The 14930-nt window shown below is 30.1% G+C and overlaps 1 protein-coding gene across 1 annotated transcript; it reads right to left on the bottom strand.

Annotated features, from left to right (window-relative positions):
• Positions 1 to 5392: 5392 nt before the first annotated feature.
• On the bottom strand, positions 5393 to 6803 carry LOC101217538 (zinc finger protein CONSTANS-LIKE 5). The gene is made up of 2 exons (XM_004150280.3): positions 6116 to 6803; positions 5393 to 6005 (listed from the first exon to the last, which is right to left on the bottom strand). The coding sequence occupies exons 1-2, from the start codon at positions 6737 to 6739 to the stop codon at positions 5670 to 5672; spliced, it is 960 nt and encodes a 319-aa protein (XP_004150328.2). The 5' UTR covers positions 6740 to 6803; the 3' UTR covers positions 5393 to 5669.
• Positions 6804 to 14930: the final 8127 nt, after the last annotated feature.

The raw sequence follows: 14930 nt of genomic DNA, 5'->3' as shown, positions 1-14930 counted from the left end.
ACCTCTACTATTAACATTTTTAAAACTTTGGAAAATTTTTATTTTCCTTTTTAAACTTTTGAATTTGTTCCAAAAAAAAAAATATCATTTAACTTTAAACTTTTTAAAAATTAAAAAGATGAAAATTTATTTGAGTAAATGTGTGGCATTAAATATTCATTGTCATTTTAATTTTTATATAAATGATATTACAATCTTTTAATTTTTTATTGTTACATAAATTTTCATATAATATTTTAATTAAATTAAATCTTCAAAGAAATATGTAAACAAAATTCATTAGATTATTTTTCTTGTACCATAGTTAAACTTGTAAAATTTATTTTAAACGACATATTATATTAAAACAATGGTCGATAGAGAATGACAACTAAATTGGATAATTAAAAAGAATCAACAAGAAGAAAGTAGAAGGAAGGGAATGAGAGGGAATGAGGAAAAGTGACTGATGAGAAAGGGAGGAGTGAGGAATGGTGAGAGAGGAGAGATGAGAGAAGGAATAGAATAGTCTTAAATGTAATCCTAAAATTATAATAACCTTGAGATAAAACATGAAGTGTCTTAAAATAGTTTACTCTACTTTTATTTATAGTTTGAGGTCCAAACACACCAATATTGTTTTAACTAAAATGAGATTAAATTAATGAAATGAAGAATAAAATGAGATTAAATGAATGAAACGGTGAAGGAAGAAGATGAACAACAATAAATCTAAAACAAATGTTATTGTGAATATATAAAAGATTACATTTTTCTAACCAATAATAATAATAAATAAAAAGACAAGGAAAAAAAGAAATAAATAAACAATAATTTTTTCTTTATACCCTGTGAGAAGTTAAAAAGTTGTGTCTAATAAAACTTTTAGAGAAAGGAAGAAAAATAAAACATAATAGAGAATAGAGATGAGATGAAGATTTTAAAGAAAAATGAAACATTTTAATTAGGGAAAGAAATTTAATTAATAGAAAAATGTTAGAAAAAAAAAAGAAAGAAAAGAAATTGATCAAGAATAGAGAAAAATATGTGTATATATTATATGAAAATAAAATGTACCTCGTGAGATGTTTGGGCAATGGGAAGTACAATTTGTCTCTATATCAGATATCCATTTGTGTGTATAGGTGATTTTACATTGAATTAGTTCATTCATCCATCTTATCTAAGGTACAATCCATGTATCATAATTAATGAAGTTTTTCAAATTTTGGTCTTGATTGATAATTGTACGATCGAGGTGGTCCTTCGAATTTAAGTTGATAAAACAACAGTATTTGGATGTAGACGTTAGGGTACAAGCAATTTGGTTGGGTTTTCCATTGTTGTACAAAATTGAAACTGAACCAATTACTATATGTTAAAACCAAATTTTAGAAACCAAAACCAATATAAGATTTTGGTATACTATCTCTATCGAACTACTTAAACTGATAGGTTGATTGGTTCAACGATTCACCTAGAGGCATGTTCACTTTCTTTTTTGTTATTTTTGGAAGTATTGATTTAGGTCAAAGGCATGGACAGAAAGGAGCTATTTTACTTATATTTTTCTCATATTTTCATAAAACCTAAATGGAAGTATTTCTACAAACATGACATGTAAAAACCTTAATTTCAAAATTATTATTTAGAAGCATAATTCAAGGGTGTTTGACATATATTTGTTTGTTGACATTAAGGCTTTTTCTTCTTCTCATTTCTAGTAAAATTAGAACCTCCTACCTTCACACACTCCATAGATCGCCTATCTCCATGATCATTGTCGATTATATATACTTCATGTTCGACCAGCATACTCCCCATTAAATTTTTTATTATATATATGTGATGATGATGATATAGCTATGTATATCATAGATAGTTAAGTTATATAATTTTGATATACATATCAAGTATTCACATTTATGATATATATATATATATATACCAAATATACATTCATGCATACAGGAATTTTGAAATCTTATTTCAGTAGAGTATATATGGGTTTATATCTATTGTATACAATCTTATTTCAAATATGTACGTTGTTATTTTAAATGTGTTTAAAACAAGTATATATTTAAGGTTTTACATAATATATACTTCATATTTTAAGTTTAGTAGTCTCCTTTCATCTATCATTTTGAGTTTAGTAGACTCATCTTTGATCTATACAGATGTATATGAAACACATTTTTTCATATATGCATAAGTATATTTAGTTATTTTAAAAATATATACTTCATTAGGACAAAAACTAAGATTGACATCATCAAATTATTCAAAATAATTAAGTACTCGTATATATTTGAGATTGAAACCAAAATGTTGAAATAAACCACTAGTATATATACTATGGTACTATATCACACGTGATTTTCATGTGTAAATAATTATTGGTAGATTGAACCCACCTGCCACTCAAGTTTAACCTGTAAGAATGAAGAAAGAAGCAATGAAACGACTAGGGAAGACGAGTGAGAAGGAAAAAATAAGTAGAAGTTGTTATGCTAAGGATTGGAAGTATACTTTTTTTAGGGTTTTGTGCAATGAAGTTGGTATGCCAAGTGGTTGCGAAGTTGGGCACAACCACTACACACAAGCAAAATGAAACTAAATTTAATATATATTATAATTTAACACTTCAAAATTAATATTAAATTATAAAAATTGATAATATGAGGGGCAGGTGCCCCTGACTCCTTAATAGACTCATATGGTCTATCAAAGATAGAAATATTTACAACATGATCTATCGGTGATAAACTTCTATTATTGATATAATTTCACAAATTTTGTTATATTTTTAAATTTTTTAAAATGTTGTTATATACTTAATTATTTTGAATCTAATTGTTATATCATTTATTTAAATATAAATTTTAAATTTTTGTTATATTTATTGAACCGTTTATTTTTAATGAAAAATGATTTGCTTTATATATATAAAAAGTTAGGAGTGAAGTCATTTGAAAAGTTGAAAAGAAGAATATATTATAAAGCTATAAAAGGAACATATTGGAAATGTGACAAAATTGGTTTGTTGGTAGGTATGCTTTTAGCTATCACATTTGCCAAATCTTCACACAATGTTTTAGGTAAAAAAGACATCCAACACCACGCCATATCCTTCCAATTTTGGTACACAATTTTTCACGTTGTGGTAACATGGATTTGGATTAGCCGAAGAAGGAATAGTGGTTTTTTTTTAGTTCTTTTCACGTTGGAGTTCTTTGAGATTTAGATAAAAATATATCAATCTAACAATTTTTCTCGATCCAAATGGATGTATAGATAAATACGACATTCATTTGAGAAAAAACTCAAAAATAAAATACTAGAGATTGAATCACATTAAATCAATTCAACATATAACACAACTTCAACTCTACAAAATACGTCTATTTGAAAACCTCGTGTGAAAATAACCTATTTAAATTAATTGAATTGCATTAATAATCTAAAGTCACTATTTTTTTTTTCATAAATAGCCATATGAGTTAAGATATTACACAAAAGTTAGATCCAAATGCACGTCGGAAACGAGGTCAAGCAAAATGAATCAGGAGAGGATCTACTGACAAATAAAATGCAGTGTTGGGAGAAATAGAGGATCCTCGACGCCATGTACCTACCTCGAGAGTTCCTAGGATCTCTCCACGTTGCATTTTATTTGTTGGGAGGTCCTCTATTTTTTTTAAAATATATATATATATATATCTAAATGTTGAAATTTCTCCGGCACTCACTCAAAACTCCCATCTTCTTTTCCAAGTTTTTTTCACTATTCTACATCCTTCTTGCTTGAGAAGTTTGATGATTAAAAAATCAAGAAAAAATTCTACTAATCTCTTATTCTTTTCCAAATAACCTTCCTTTCCTTTAAAAAAACAAATCAAACATCAAGAAAGTAAAAAAGTACATAAAGATCACAGACAAGGAAACACGTTAACAAATACAGATGTAAAAGATGAAAACGCTTTAGAAGGAGTAAAATTGATGAAGCCAAAGGGGTTTACATACAAAATACCACAAAGCAGGAGATAAAGACGAAGATGGAGGGAAAGGCAGCGATGGGCAGAACGACCACTGACGACGACAATTTCTATTTGGCGGCGACGAGCAGAGCAACCCTACCACATCTCTTCGCAAATCAGTCCCCTTCCCCTTTTTCGCAGATATGGGAAGAGATGAATGTTTATTAAAGGCTAACTCCCAACACATCAAAAACTACGTCAGAAGTTAGCCACAAACTCCCGACGCATTACGTATCGTGTCGGGAGTGAGTCAAAAACTCCCGACGCATATAGCAACGCGTTGGGAGTTCCCTTAAATCTCCCAACGCAGTAAGTAATATGTCAAAGATAGTGCCTCTTCTGAAGCACCAATTTATGCGGCATGAGAGACCTTATCTCCCAACGCAAGATCTCTTGTTACTTTAAATTAATGACTTCAGGATATCTAGAATTTTTTGTAGGGAATTACAAGATAGGCTAATTCACAACTTACGAATACATCAAAACAGGAAACTTCTAAGAACCCAAGCTAGAAATAGCCTTAGCTCATTATCAACATTTCAATAAATGGAGAATTTTCTTAGGATCACAAACGAATCAAAACTAGAGAGAAAAATATAGAGAATTGTGTAAAGAGTTGGCTAGAATAGTTGACGAGAATTAACCTAGGTGATAGAAAGGTTGTTTTATATTGTTGCGATGGTGACATCGAGCTAAGGCAGACAACACATCGACACCGACAATACCTTGTGCTTATGAACTTTGGAGGGTTGCGACACTCTTAAAGGTAACGTTGTGATGCTATGCACCTAGCTTAAAAATGAGGCATTCTACCTTGCAGTGCCCTCTTCTATACCCTTTGACCTTAGTTAATGCAATTTACTTAGCTTTCGTATATGCGTATTTTATTTCCATCTTTTCATTAACCTTCGATCTTATCCTTAATATGTTCATGCCCTACAAAAGAACAAAGAAAAGAAAAAAAAAAACAATTCTAAATTAAGCAGGCTTAGATAGTTATGAGATACCTAAAGGTGCTCAAAGTAAACAAAGATGCCTTAACTACAAAATCATTGCAATATACTAAAATACCCTTAAATTTGAAACACTTGAATAACTTATCATTTTGAGTCATATATCAATATTATGTCAAATGTGTATCAATAGAAATGATATAAATGTATGAAGAGCATGTAGAAGCGAAACATGAGATAAACCTGTTTTTTTTTTTTTTTACTTTTTATGATTTTTGTGAAAGTAATAAATTTGAACGAATCTAATTTAATAAAATTATATTGCGAATCAACAAGTTACGTGGACTTTAACTTTTGAAAAAAGAATTAACTGCGTTTCTGTTTGCATCAATAAATGTTGACGTCATGGCAAATAAAACATTACAAAGCTAAACAATGGGTGACATCAGCATTTAAATCATATTCAATACATCTTAAGTTATAAACTTTGTCCTAAAAAAATATTTATAAGCTTGAGAGTGTTAACCATTTTGGTCCCAACTTTCATAATTTACATTTCAGTCACCCATTTAATCAAATATTTTATTTTAAAATTATTTGATATTACATACGAATTATATCCCAAATTAGACCCTGAAGGCTTAATAAAAACCAACAAACAGGATCTCTCAATTTCCCGTCAGAGCCCTCACTTCCCTCAAACTCTAAGGCTCGGAACAACGCCGTATTGCCCCTCGCCTACCATGAACCCTACGCCGGCGCTGCCGTAGATTCTCTCCATTTCACAGTTTGTTTCATTCCGTTTAACGAACCTCCCTTTAACCCTCGGCCGAATTTCAGCATAAGCTTTCCTCGAAGCATACCGAATCGTCTTCTCAAATTTCCGATTCTTCTTCTTCTCTCTGTACCTCAACACCCTCGCCTCCCGCTCCATCCCCCGCAATTGAACCGCCTTCTCCACCGTCGGAAACGACGCGTCGGAGGCCGTGTTCCGATCCGGCACAACTCCTACGTCTAAAGAAGATGAAGAAACCTGAAACAGAGCAATACAGAGTAAAACAGAGAAACAGAGCAGAACGGAATATAAATCAATTTGGGCAAGAATTTTAGAGTCAAAGAAAAGTGGGTTGAAAAGAAATTTACACTATGGCTAAGGTTCTGAGATGGGTAGCTAATGGCATCGAGTTTAGATCGAGTGCTACAGAGCTGGAACCCGGAGAAATTTCTAGTAGAGGAATCGGTGAGTTGTGTAGTGGACTCTGTTCCTGGATTGGATTGTTCAGGAACAACACCATCACCAGCAGTCGGGTAATCGAAATCAATCAACGAATCCATATCGGAGAAGAAAATGTCCTCCGATTTCAAATCTGGTTGAACGGCGTCGTGTTGGTGTTGAGTCGGGATAAGGAATTTGAAGACAGAAGCGACAGAGGAAGAGGGAGGCGAATCGTAGAAGGGTTGAATAGCGGAGCGGTCATGACGACGAGCGAGGGGATTAACAGAGTGGATGTCAGCATCGCAGGAAGGGCAGAGAGCGGCGGCGTCGGCGTTGCAGGTGATGGTGGCGGGAGCTTGCTCACAGACCTCGCAAAGCCAGACACGTGGGTGGCGCGTGCCGGAGAGAGTGTGGATTTGGGCATCACAGCGGAGACAGAGGAAGGCAGTGTCGTGTCGGCAGAAGAGAGCAGCGGTGGCAGACTTGCAGGAACAGCAGAGGGGTTTGGTAGAGGCGGGAACGCCGGACCAGGGGGCGGCGAAGGAGTGCATAATGGGGAGTTGGGAGTGAGGAAATGGGAAATTGGTGGAATTGGGAAATGGGTTGTGTGTTTATTTAAGCTTATGGGATTTAAGAATGAAAGAAAATCTAGGCACCGACCAGTGGTACGACAGTACGTGGTGAATGCCACACCACAACTATTGATTTTAATTTCTTTCTTCTTCATTTTTATTTTTCCCATTTTCTTCAAATACTATACCTTTTTATTTATTCATTTTATAATAAATAAAAATTCTAACACCTAAAGGAAAGAAACCTATGAGTATGACATTTTTAACTTTTTTTTTTTTTTTATGGTTGGGGTCACGGTTTGGTTATTTTTGATGAGGGTAGCATTCACCATTTTCGTATGGATATTAAAGAGATTGTACTTTGCTCAAACAGCTCTATTCTTGTTTTCAGTTTTGGCTAAATCCCTCCATCACTCTTAAAACATATATCACTCTACAAACAAAGTTTAAAAGGTCAATGTTGACGTTTAGAGTCTTTATTTGATACTCTTTAGTTCAACCACCACGTTGATTATTTATCTTATTAACATCTTGTTTTGTTTCTCTTTTATATACATATATATATATTTCTATTATTAGGGAAAGGTTCATTTAGCTCTTATATTAGTGTTATAGTCATTAAAATGTAAAACCCTGGTGAATGTTATTAAAATCAACATATAGGTTAATAAAATGTTAACTTAATGATAATAGATGTAAAGGTCGTGAAAAAACGCATTCAAATCAAGTGGTAATATGCATAAAATGAGTTAGTGTTGATGGAGATATGAAGTTCGAAAGATAAATGAATATGCATGAACGAAAAAGAACTAAAAAGCTTATAGTTTGGAGAAGTTTATTATTAAACAAAACTAATAACTTGTGAAGTTTATAACATTGTTTGATCCACATATACAACTTTCCACAAATAACATATATAGATTACTTATCAAGTACTTCAACTAACTAGTTGTCTTAGTAGCAAGTTGATCCACATATATTGATACAACATTCATCCATAAGTTTTAGCTGCAGATTGAATATAATCACCCCAAATTCAATATACCCCTCCACTCCCTTCTCAAATTCAATATAACCCCAAATTAAAATTGAAATTAAAACTTTTTAATTCAAATTCAACTTTAATCTCAACTTCAATTTTAAATCCTACCAACACTTCAAATTCGAATTCAATATTAAAGCCTACGACTAATTCAAAATCTAAATCCTAAAACTAATTTAAAATCTAAAATCTAAAACTAATTTGAAACCTAAGTACTAAAGTTAATTAACTAAAACAAAACTAACTAAAATAAACCATTTACCAAAATGAAGAGCAACAACAACAGATGACGACAAATGATGGGACAGGGACGGTTGTGAGTGGCGCCGGATGGATTTCTCTCCTTCTTGGTCTCTCTCAACTCTATGGACCTTCTTCTTTTCAGTTCCGTGAATTACATAATTGAAAGTAGATTTTTATAGGGGAACTCCCGACGCCCTTTGAAGACGTCAGGAAACTCACCTACTCCCGACATAATAAGTTAAAATGTCTGGAATAGTTTTCACCTATCCCTACATTTTACTTATAATGTCGGGCATAGGATTCACCTCTCCCAACGTCTCTTGCATGACGTCGGAGGAAGTTGAACAATTATTTTATTGTATATTTTTATCCGACGTAGTCAGTATAGACATCAATAGTGCCTAAATTAAACCTTCTCCAACACCGTGCACACAGACGTCGGGAAAAATTGAGAATTAAATATTTAATTAATCTTTCCCCAACGTCTTGAACCACAACGTCGGGACTACTTCTCTCAGCCAATGTGTATTTTTAAGTGTCGGGTATAAGCCTTTTTTCTGATGTTGCTTTAACTAACGCTTATTTCTGCATCGAGAGAACCTCAATTTCTAGTAGTTCAATTGAAGCATCGTTTAGCTAACAATTACCTTGACTAACCAAAATGACGTAATTGATTTGGTTTTATTCATTAAGATGATAAATAGTTTTTGTATGAAATTTTGATGAAACTGGTTATAGAGTATGAAGGCTTTTACAGGAAGTAGATCCTCACAAAATTTGATGAAATTTGAACTTAAGTATATATTGAGTTCAAGGTGAATGCTAAGAAATTTAATTGAGAGAACCATATAGAATGAAGTTTGCTAGAGAAGGTAGAGATGTAAGAAACAAATTAATACTTTCAATTGTTTTTCCTTAAATTTTTAAAAATTCATTTTTCCTGTTACTTCGACTGGTGGAAGTGCTGAAGGCGAGGAGTTTAAGTTGGGCTACGACAGTGAGAAAGATTTGGTTAGGATATACTAACTTAATATGAGATTAATAGGTGTGGTTTTTTAATTATATTCACGTCGGGGGGATTGAGTTATTTCCATCTATATGTCATTGTTTTCCATACTATATGTTATCTATCAGTCGTTGATGTAGGCGTTAAAAGTGACAAGTTCAAGTGGGAGGATGATAGTTTTGTTAATATCAGGTGGATGGGTGTTTTGATAGAAGGTTTGTTAACATGTGGCTTATTGATGCAATTATATTCTTTCTGTAAATGTTCGCATGCGATGCTGTCCATATTGTTCTCAAAAATTTCATAGAGATAGTAAGGTTTTGTATATGACAATGTGTTGAGCAAATGTAAAGTTTTGGAAATATTTATATGGTGAAATGTTCATATATGTTAAGTTTTGAAATTGTAATTTGATGAATATTATGCATATTCATGTGATTATTGAATCATAACCAGAGAACTGCAAGGGCAATACAAAAACACAGATAGAAACAAATTATTGAGAAATATCTAAATTAAAATATTTTAAAAAATCCAAAAAACACTATGTCTTTTAAATGTCATAAACACTTCCATTTCGTTTTTAAATGTCATAAAACACTCAAATTCTTGACAGTTTTTCATTATCAAGTAAACAAAAGTTCTTGATGTGTTTTTTAAATGTTATAAACAACAACAACACTCACATTCTTGACAGTGTTCTTGACATTTTTTTAAGGTAAAAAACATCAACATACTTATGGTTTTTACATATCATGAACATTAATACGTTGACGTTTATTAAATACGATGTCACCATTAATTATTCTTGATGTTTATTAATAGTCATAGACTTTGATGTTCTTGATACTGGCTTCAAAGACAATTTTAAAAATGTCAACAATATAGATTCTTGAGTTTCAAAAACCATAAAAAGAGTCTAACTTTGGAGTGCTGAATTAACGATCTAAGAACCTAACGATTACATATTAGATGTAGATCTATAACAATCAATCGTTTGATTGTGATTAGTTTGTCAGAAAATTTGAGAGAAACAACTATAAATATTATTCCAAAATGAAAATCCATAAACAAAATAGAAATTTATCATGGATAAACTCTATGATAGATTATGTTGCAAATATTGTTCCATTATTCATAAACCATAAGAGTTTACATCTACTGACAATAAAAATCTATTATCGATAGATTTTACTATATTTACAATTTTTTTTAAAATGTTGTTATAAACTTAATTGTTATTCCTAAAATTATTATCCATTATACTTACACAATGATTTCTTGTTGCTTTAGATTGATCCATTTTAAACCCTCACGTTCAAAACTTTACCCTTTTTTATATGAACAATCTCGAGGTTAGTGGAATATGATAACACATTTTAAGCGTTATCATTTACCCACTTTCTCTGGTAAAATTATAGCTTTAAATATCTTATTCTAGAAGCGTTAAAATCTTTCCTTTACATCAAACCAATCTAATTCAAATTTTGCCTACATAATTAGGATTGTATCAACATAGAAAAATTAAAAACCTACCAAAAACACAAATTTTAGATTAGCCTAGACAATGATGATAAACGAGTCTAACAAAAATTTCATATCAACCCATAACATAAACAAATCATTGCAACCAAAAATTTAGATCAGTCAAATTAAACATTAGCAAGCTAAAATGATTTCAGTGCAAAACAACAAAGAAAAATAGAGTTGAAGTACAAAATACTTTGATCAACCCCAACTCTAAAATCACATAACTCACTGCTAATTTATAATTTAACAAAATCAATATAATCTTCTACATATATCACAACGTTATTCCGTATAATGTAAATCAAAACGAGAGAAGTAGGAATTAAAAAAAAAAACAATTTATATCGGTTTGATGAATAAGTTCTAACTTCTACCATGCAAAGTGAGCAATCCTTCCATTAGCTTCAATCTTTAAGAAAAAAAATATAATCCAAAAAGGAGAGTGGAGAGAAAATTTTCAAAACTTCAGCAACTCTCACACAAAAGACAATACTATATAGTTAGTAACCACATGCTAATGCAAAAAAGGTTAACTTGGGCTAAAATCTAGAGAGACATAAAAAGTTTATCACAAAATTTTGGGTTTCCATGAATAGTAAGCCTAACACATAAATGCTTGTTCAGATGAGAAGCCCAACCTGATCAAACTTTTTTTTTTCATTTTCATAATTCAATTTTTTTTTCCTAACTAAACAATGAGAGAGGTTTTTGTAAAGTTAATTTGAAAAATAAAATATATTCTTTAAAGTTGCAAAATAATAACTAAGTTCAGAATAATATCAGTGCACTAATTTTTATTTGATTAAGTTTGGAAGAAGGGCCATTTTTATTATTTGTAGCTTAAAATCTTATTTAGTCCCTTAAGTGTGTTTCTTCTTCTATTTTGGTCTCTTTAACCTTTAAAATATCTATTTTAGTTTTCAAATTTTCTTTTTAATGTTCTACATTTATCATATTACTTAAATTAATAAATAATTTAGAAATCTTACTAATTTATTCTATAAATCTTTTATTGGTAATAATTTAGAAATCTTACTAATTTATTCTATAAATCTTTTATGCATGCCAATATATATAGAAACATAATCGACCCATGTATAAATAAATAAGAACTAATTTTGTTCATTTTTTCTTTCAAACACAAATATCTTACACATCCCCTCCCAAGCTCTTGGACCCTTTATTATTATTTTTTTTTTCAAGCGGGAATCTTGGAATAAATTAGTAGAACATTGAGTAAAAAGAAAAATAGAAAAGGAAATATAATATTAGTTGTATCGGTGTTAACATCGATTTGACAAGGTAAAATAAAAATAAAAATAAAACATAATAGGTCAAACGTTATTGGTTCAAAATGATGATGATCAAAATTTTGAATGCAAAGAGCCTCTCGAATTCTTCGATAAAAATCAATTTACCATTTAATTTTTAATTAAAAATTAAAATTTTAAATTTAAATTTTTAAGAGTGTTCGTCTTATTTGATAACCTAGTTATTCACGTATAAAAGCTACATCAACTTTTGGATAGAGAGTTATTATAAACCTAATGACACAGCAAAATATGCTCTTTTTAAATGTTTAAGAACTAAAACATATCTTTTTAAAAGTTTGGGGACTAAAATAGAATAAGATACAAAATTTATGAACCAAAATAGAAAAATATACAAAACAATAGACAATGTGGATAAAATAAATTTTGCTATATTTTGTAAGTGTTTTCAATAATTTTTTCCATTACCGATAATTCCCTCTACCATTTTCGTTATTTTACAATTATACATGTTTTGAGTTATTTTTACGGTAGTTATAATGAGTAGCAATTTTAAAATTAATTATAAAGTATAAGAAATTTTTTTAAAAAGAATTGTAAATCTAGCAAAGTCTATCAGCGAGTCGATAGACTATTGTAGTTTATCAATGATATACCAAAATTTACTACATGATCTATCAATGATATATTCTTATCATTGATAGAATTTGACAAATTTCTTGATAGAGATTGACAAATTTTGTGATAGAGTTTTGACAAATTTTGTTATGTTTGAAATTTTTAAAAAATGTTGTCAAATAATTAAATCTAATGGTTATATGTAAACATCCTTAAAGTATAGCACATTACATATATTGATTTCAAGCCCAATTATTTGTTTATATGGCCCATGTACTAGAATATTTTTGATTGAGGTATCAAACTTGGACATTAGCCTGAGAATTACATAATAATAGACTTCAATTTGCAAAATAACAGATCCAAAAAATAATTTCATTTCTAGCAAAATCGTGTCAAGTATATATTTGGCCACAATTTTTCAATCGATTTTGCCCCTTGTACTATGAAACTCATTTTTATTAATTATAGTGTATTTGTGCAGAGTAAAATCGTGAAATATAAAACATAATTAAAATTACGATTAGAAAGTATTTACATATCATTTAGTTTTATAATAATATTAAATAAACATTAATTTTTTGGATTTTCATTTAATCAACATATGTCACATTCATAGTTTCAATTTATAACAGATTATCGGACATGAGGCTTTAAATCAAATGCTTAACAATTTATTTTTACTAAAAAATATATAATAATAGATATTTAATTCACACTATTTAATTCACATCATTTAATTTACAATTTTTTATATTTATCATTAATTGTTTCTGAGTTATATGTAAGGTAATAAATATTTATTTTATCGTTTGATTTTAAAACTTTTGTTGGAATATCTCCCAAATTTGAATTCAAAATTATATTATATATTTTCATAAAACTATATATCTTATATAATAACAACTTCATATTAACGTTGTATAGATTTGTCATATTGATAATAATAAATTAAAAATCTAGTTAAACTAATGATGCAGACATATATTAAATGCATCTAAATTATTGGTAATAAAATCCTTTTATGGAACTATCATTTAATCAGGTATATTTTTCATATATATTATTCTTATTTGCTATTATTTCAAAGTTGGTTACAGAAGTTTGATTTAAAACCACCAAAACACTAAAAAAATTATTATTCAAATATCAATATAAAAAAAATTAGTGAGAATAATTTTATTTTTATCAGAAATCATTTAACTGTAACAATTACACTCCACAGATTTTTAAATTTTTATTTAGGTACAACGTTATTCGAATGAATTCACATAAGCTTCAGACCTTTTTGAAATCCTTCCACAGTAGCTTCCGACTTTATTGTTCGACTGTATCCTTTACTGTATTCTTTCACAGAATTTTGTTACCTTTATCCTGTATTGTTTCTTTTGAAATTCATTTACCTCTATCCTCTACCGTGTCTTCTAATGGCCATGCAACGTATGAGGACTGCTTTTTAAGGTAGATAGGTGGAATCTTCTCGATATATATTGACTACCGTGTGGTTGATGTATTCGTTCCATCCTCATCTTCATTTCAAGAATTCATATCGTGGATTCAAGGTAGACTTTTTCCATCTTTACATATTTCTGTGTGTCACATTACTCTTTATTGGGATGGATGCAATACTTCAAACCTTATTCGGATTGTTGAAGTTGACAAGGACGTGTATTGGCTTATGTTGATCATGTTGAAATTCCTGGACAATGATTTTGTTGTGGTCGTTGATTATGCACCTGCTGGGTCTGTTGGAGATACATCGTGTTTAAATAATGAAGTAAATACACAACAACCTACACATAATGTATCAGGTATTATTGACGTTGATTCACCAAATGATGCAGTACCTATTAAGGTGGGAGTAAAGTTCATAACCAAGTCAATACTGAAGAAAGCAATTTATATGTTGGCTTTGAACAATAGTTTTGAGTTTGTTACAGTTAGGTCAAACTGCACATCATTTGACATTCGATGCAAAGATCTGTCATGTTCATGGTATTTACAAGCTTCTGTGTTAAAAAAAAAGCGATATTTGGATTGTTTGTAAGTTTACGGATACCCATCAGTGTGTCGTTGACATTGTTAAAAACGATCACAAGCCAGCAACATTCTAGATTGTTTACAAGTGTACGAAGTCATTTTTTAAAATGAATGATAGAATTATATTCCTTTATACCGACTGATTAATGAATAGATCCTAGAACTAAGAACTAAGCTTTGATATCAATTCTTTGTGTTCGACCTTGGATCATTCAGATAAACCTATTATTTCGCTTACACTTGGATAAACAATAGAAAAACTTGTACTCAACAAAGACCTTTTTAATTATGGCTGATATGGATATAGATATGAGTATATATAGATTATAAGGATGAATATTCGAGACAAAGGGGGATAAAAGGGAAAAAAATAATAACAAACTTTTGTTATTATAGATATCAATATGAATATTATTTATT

Source organism: Cucumis sativus, chromosome 2, assembly GCF_000004075.3.
Source record: "Cucumis sativus cultivar 9930 chromosome 2, Cucumber_9930_V3, whole genome shotgun sequence".
Classification (NCBI taxonomy): Eukaryota; Viridiplantae; Streptophyta; class Magnoliopsida; order Cucurbitales; family Cucurbitaceae; genus Cucumis; species Cucumis sativus.
Note: the sequence above shows the minus strand (reverse complement) of the source record. Positions and strands in the feature narration are given on the sequence as shown.